The sequence below is a fragment of the Adiantum capillus-veneris genome, chromosome 6 (genome assembly GCF_014529385.1).
Source record: "Adiantum capillus-veneris isolate H3 chromosome 6, ASM1452938v2, whole genome shotgun sequence".
Taxonomy (NCBI): domain Eukaryota; kingdom Viridiplantae; phylum Streptophyta; class Polypodiopsida; order Polypodiales; family Pteridaceae; genus Adiantum; species Adiantum capillus-veneris.
Genome location: NC_140936.1, coordinates 73,299,662 through 73,306,170, shown reverse-complemented (window position 1 = coordinate 73,306,170; position 6,509 = coordinate 73,299,662). Strand labels below are relative to the sequence as shown.

The 6,509-nt window shown below is 41.1% G+C and overlaps 1 protein-coding gene across 1 annotated transcript; it reads left to right on the top strand.

Annotated features, from left to right (window-relative positions):
* The first annotated feature begins 1,571 nt into the window (after positions 1-1,571).
* On the top strand, positions 1,572-3,469 carry LOC147455694 (uncharacterized). The gene has a single exon (XM_086515311.1). The coding sequence runs from the start codon at positions 1,867-1,869 to the stop codon at positions 2,233-2,235; it is 369 nt and encodes a 122-aa protein (XP_086371437.1). The 5' UTR covers positions 1,572-1,866; the 3' UTR covers positions 2,236-3,469.
* The last annotated feature ends 3,040 nt before the right edge of the window (positions 3,470-6,509 follow it).

The following is a 6,509-nucleotide window of genomic DNA, read 5'->3' as shown; positions in this document are numbered from 1 at the left end:
GTATATCAACGGTTTTCTGTAGATTTTTATTTTTTTTTAAATATAAACTTGCACAATGTTTTTTAAAGTATCAATATTGGTCTCAAAAAAGGTCCCTTGAAAAGACAAACAGAATATATATCTTCAAAAATTAGATTTTCAATAAATGATAAAATCTTCACCAAAATTGCTCATTTTTTGTTATGTGTACTTAAGCTGGTATAATTACTTTATGTAAAGTAGAAATTCTTTTGACTTTTGAGTGCCAAGTCTTTTCATTTTCCCATGTTACCATTCACTTTTACATTTTAGATCTTCTTAGCCTTCACTTTTGCATTTAAAATTAATGATTTTGCAAGGTTTTCTTTTAAATCAACCAATGCATGACACGTGGATGCCCTCCCTTTCCTTGAAAATTTTAAGCTCCATTATATATAGTACTACTATGAGACCCGTGCATTGCTGCGGCTAATTAGAAGCTATGATAAGGTGGTAACATGTGTAAACATTCTCTATGAGGTAGTGTCAAATAAATTCTTGGATGCTTCATTATTAACTAAGATCATCCTTCAAAGCTACAATAAGGAACTATAATAACTAACTATCAATAGTGACATCTCATATAGAAAAATGGAGGAGATGACATCTAACCCTCTAAGAAGACAATCCAATGAAAATCCACCCAAGTCAATGTGTTTATCCTCATAACCTTTTTGAAACATAAAGTTATTGTTGGCTGCTTTAAGTTATTATATTGTTCCATTGAGGTGGTTATTCTTTGATGTTCATTGGTTGGCAAATGACACGTAGAGATGATACATTTTTCTGCTTGTAGCATGGCCTAATTTTTGTAGGGTCTATAGATGGGATGTATAACTTTGGTGTACATGGTGTATAATTGATGAGGATTTGTAGACTTGAATATCACATAAGATTCCAATCATAATTTCTAAGATTTTGTTGTTCAACTAGCCAAGAAAGCTGATGCATATATATATATATATATATATATATATATATATATATATATATATATCACTCTCTTTCTGTGTGTGTGTGTGTGTGTGTGTGTGTGTGTGTGTGAGTAACAAATCTTGAGTTTGACTTGTCAGATTGATCTTTAAGAACCCTTGGTTTCTATATATATCACTCTCTCTCTCTCTCTCTCTCTCTCTCTCTCTCTCTCTCTGTGTGTGTGTGTGTGTGTGTGTGTGTGTGTGTGTAACAAATCTTGAGTTTGACTTGTCAGATTGATCTCTAAGAACCCTTGGTTTTATTCTACATTAGATTCTTCTCATGTGTATGTGTGAGTGTATACATCTCTCTCTCTCTCTCTCTCTCTCTCTCTCTCTCTCTCTCTCACACACACACACACACACACACACACACACACACACACACACAAACGTTGGAAAGGGGGAAGTGGGAACAAACCCAGCACACAAGCAAGCTGCCTCTCTATAGCCCATGATAAATTCCGCACCCCTAACCACACAGAAACTCACACACATGCACACTTTTTGCCAACCTTCAGAGCATAGACTTGCCTACGGGCATTCTCAGTTGTGCACATTCACACATAAAACACCTCAACATAACCATCTTGACAGTACAGCATCATACATAACCATTCTTACACCAAATAAGTAAACACACAATCCCTAGGAGGCAACACAAGCCTCAACCACTCACAGAATAACTCATCCAATCACTCTCTCCCTCTCTCTCTGCACACACACATACACAAAACCCGGAACCAACGCTCCCAAGGGCATGGGGCACGAGACGAGATAGACGAGGTGATTGATGGTAAATTCAACACGGAAAACAATCCCACTGAACTGCGAACTCACTTATCCATAGCACAAAAAAAACACTCCTCATACAATGATGGCCTTGGCCGTCTTCTCTCCTGCTTCACAAGCCCATGGCGGCCTCTCGCAATGGCCCTTGGCCACACACCACCTGCCCTTCTCCTTTCCGGTACTCACAAGATTTCTCCTTCTCACGGTCCTCCAACCCGCAGCTCTCCTCCCGCTGATCACATGCCTTTCCCACATCCACAGCAAGCGGTCTATCCCTTCACGAACCTACTCACCTGCAAATGGCACTCCTGGCAGCCCTCTCTGGCCACCCCCTTCACAGGGCGGCCCTCTCCTTGGTTCCTACCTGCTGGCCCGTGAGCCTCCTCCGAACCTTTTAAGGACAGCCCTTGGCGGCCTCCCTTATTTCCCCAGGTTGCACCCTCCTCCGTAGTACTGTAGCAGCCTGCGGCCCCTGGCTGCTTGTGCCCCTTCTGTGCAGGCCCGACACCCCATAGATGGCGCCCCTCTCTTGGCCAACCCCACCTCTAGCGGCCCTTGCACACAGTGGCTCTGCACCAGCCCTCGATCATGGCCAATCGTGCTTCAAAAACAGCCCACCTGTTTACTACCCTCCGTCCTTGTCTCTGGTTGCTCATGCTGCATGAAGAGCCACAAATGGACCCCTTTTCCTCTGGGAACTGCAGCGCCCTCCTTGCTTTGCCGGCCATTTGCCCCCTCCTTTCCACTCTCGGCCCTGCTCGCTTTACAGGCATGCCTCTTCCCCCATGTAGATGGCGTTGCTCCCTTGCATACCTTACAACATTTCTTTTTTTGAAAGACTCTTTGACTTGGGCCGCTTTCCCACGAGAAGGACCACGATCATATCGAACATCGAACCCCTTCGCCTAAACTTCATGGCAATGACCAAGATACCATCCCTAGCAAACATCGATCCCCTACAATGGTCCTCAGCCACTCGTATTGCCGTCGGAAAAAAAATTGACCATTGCTTTGGCCTTTGTATTTAACTCCATGTGCTAGCCAATTGAAAAGCCCCACCACCATAGTTTTCAATCAGCTTCAAGGCCCACCAAGTGGAAGGTATTCCTGTCAAGTAGAGTGTCCTGCAGACACCTCGATCAAAAGCCCATATCATAAACCTGATAGCACCTGCATCCAACATCCCTTGTCTCGTTCACAACCTTATGATGTAAACACCTGCTCCTCCTGTCACATGTGATAACAAGAAACACTTGCACTCTCTACTAGAGAGTGCTCCATCTGGGTATACCACTCTCCTGACTGCATCAAATACCTGTTCAATGCCCCTGTCATTTGCCTGCAAATTGCTATGCCTGGGCTTCTTGCGCTTCCATAGGTCGGCCATCTTTAGATGTACCAACGTGTGTGTGTATACACATACATATGTTTATGTATATAATATACACACACACACACACACACACACACACATACATACATACATACATATATATATTTTTCACACACACACACACACACACACACACACACACACATATATATATATATATATATATATATAGAGAGAGAGAGAGAGAGAGAGAGAGAGAGAGAGAGAGAGTTTACTGAGTGTGCTCTTGATGGAAGGGCCTATCTTTTTGAGGCTACTATCACCCTCTCTCCATTGAGCTTACCATGGGAGAATTTTAATCCTTTAAGAGAGAGTTTTCATTTGGTATTTGGTTTTTTCAATTTGTCCATGTAAATAGTTGTACAATTCTAGATTTTTTCTTGAGTGCCCTCAGAATCATCACCATTTGTATTAATTCTTAGAACGGTTTTTAATTAGTACAAATTAGCCTCTTCTCATTGTGTGTGTGTGTGTGTGTACATGTGAGAGAGAGAGAGAGAGAGAGAGAGAGAGAGAGAGAAGAAGAAGATACATTCTTCCTTCAATAAATCTCTCTCTCTCTCTCTCTATGTATCTATATACGTGTGCGTGTAGTTGACCCATTGTTTCATCCCAAGGAAAATCCCATTTATCATCTTCTACCAAAAATTGAGGATATTTTAACGTGAGCAGTTATGAGAGTCAACCTCTCTCTGATCACTTTGTCTCTCTTTCTCTCTCCCCTATCTTCCTTTCATTGATTAGAGCCTTTTGGATCTCTCTCTCTCTCTCTCTCTCTCTCTCTCTCTCTCTCTCTTCCACACACACACATACACAAAACCTCTCTCTACTCTCTTGTTCTCGTTGATTAGTGCCCTTCTCTCTCTCTCTCTCTCTCTCTCTCTCTCTCTCTCTCTCTCTCTCTCACACACACACACACACACACACACACACACACACACACACACACACACACACACACATGCACATGTTGAAATTGACCTATCTACCATCTCAAAAGCTGATTCACACAAGAAGATGTACTCCTGCTTCACAATGCTCAAGAAAGTAAAGTAAATCATGCAGCTCCTCCTTTCCCTGGTATAAAGGACTTTTCACAAGGACAACACCTACCATGAGAGTTTGTAGTTCTTCAGCTGCTAAGGCATCTGCTTCTCGATTTTGATCTCGAGGTACAAAGTGAACTCGAACTTCTTTAAAACCCTTCAACAAGGCCTTTGCTTCCCTCATCTTAATAGACAATTTGTCATTTTTACAAGCCCATACGCCAACCATTTGCTTAACAATCAACATGGAGTCACCAAAAACATTTAGCTTTGTGATGCCTTGAGAAAGACAACATTGTAACCCTAAAACAAGGGCATGGTACTCTGCCTCGTTATTAGAATGAACCTATTCTAGATAAAACCCTTTTGTGAAAATCCTCTCCTTTTCTAGACCTAGTATCACTATACCTGCTGATGCCTTGTCTTTTGTTCTCTTGTAAGCTCCATCATAATATAGACTGTGTGTTCCTAATAGAATTTCAGTCTCCGAGATAGGTGGCACCTTACTAGGTGCCTCTTTCTTGATCTTCTCATAACACCTTTGTGTGAGGACGTCTGCCAAACAAGCATGGGTGGATCCTCTACCTGTAGTGTGTAGTCAAACTCTTGAAGCTGGACCACCCACTTGCTATTCTTTGAGACAGTTCCATGTGTTGTAGGGCATATGGAAAGACTTCCTCAATTGTGATCACCACAAATTGTCTCGGAAGCAAGTAAGCCTGAAAATTTTGCACTGCAAACTTAAGAGCTAGCACCAATTGCTCAGTTGCACTGAAACCATTTTCAACAGCTGTAATCACTCTACTAGAGAAGTAAACTGGTCTCATGAGAGACGTCTTTGGGTCTTTTTGCATCAAGACAGCTCCTAGAGCTTCTGGGCCTACACTAGGATTCACATAGAATAATTCACCCCATGTGGGCTGCAAGACGACAGGCAATGAGCTCAAAATGGTTTTAACTTTTTGAAAGCACCTTTCACCCTCCTCACTCCATGCCAATGTAGTGTGTTTAGTGAGTTTCTCACAAAGGATAGATTGCCTGAGAAAGGAGATGTATGAATCGTCCCATGTAGCGAACCTTTTGAATGAAGGAGACTAGCTGCTTCACGTTTGAAGGAGTAGGTCAATGTCTTTACCTTTTCAGGGTCAGCCTCAATAACATCTTGAGACACAACATGGCCTAGTAGAGTGACCTTACTCTCACCTATATGGCACTTGTCTTTATTTAACTGCCCACCCAATTGGGCCAGACGGGTGAAGCCTTCATCAACCTTGGAAAGATGCACTTCCCTAGAGCTGTAAATGCAAAAATCATCAATAAAGACTCGTATGGATTTACCAAAGTAGGGTTGAAACACCAAGTTCATAAACCTTTTGAAAGTATCTAGGGCATTCGTTAACACTAGAATGGTAACCTAACAGGACATAAAAGTGTCCTTTCAAGGTTTTGGGAAAAAATTCCAAAACCATATTAGATCCACTCATTTTGAAAAATCCTTTCATGAGCTTATAGTTCAATAACTACTACATATGGAAAAAATGAGAAACTTGTAATTTTTCTCATCCCTTGGTCACTACAAGCCTCCAAAGTTGATGGACCAGTGCATTTTGCCCAAAACAACAATTTCTTACGGTTGATTGCATATAAATAAGAGTGGGGATTTTTGTAGGACATGAGATAAATTGCCCCATTAACTTCAATGGGTTGGTGACCAAAACATATGGTTGCTTTTACCTCACTAATTTTTTTTTGGGCAAAAAAATAGGTACAAAAAATTGCATTTTTGCCATTCTGTGGACCTATCATCAAAGTTTCTATAGTCACGCTCAATACAGATACTATATACATGTTTTCTTAGTTCCCTTTGGGCCTTTGGACTCAAAAGGAGCCATGGAGCATGTTAAAAGGATAATGGATCTCTTACAATTGGAACCTTGGGGGCAATGATAAAGTGCTAAATACAGTAAACATGAAAAAATTGGGTTTAGCATTATGACCTCTAGAAACCCATAGAAACTACTCAATATCTAGCCAAGTTTGTAGTGTATGATTAGATATGGTTACTACCTACAAAATACACACAATTGGCCTAAGAAACTAGCAATATTGAGAAAGTTATACTTGCTACTCTAAAATGTATCGTATTCTTCAGCAATAAAAAAACTTAACCATCATCATATACTATGCTATATAGCATATTAGGTCCCCCAAAACTCAAGGAAGATTAGCTTTATGTTATGTATTACACTTACACAATCAAAATTGAATTTGGATATCAAGAAAGCC

Coding starts and splice junctions, on each gene's coding strand:
- LOC147455694 (XM_086515311.1), top strand. CDS start 1,867: ATGATGGCCTTGGCCGTCTTCTCTCCTGCTTCACAAGCCCATGGCGGC.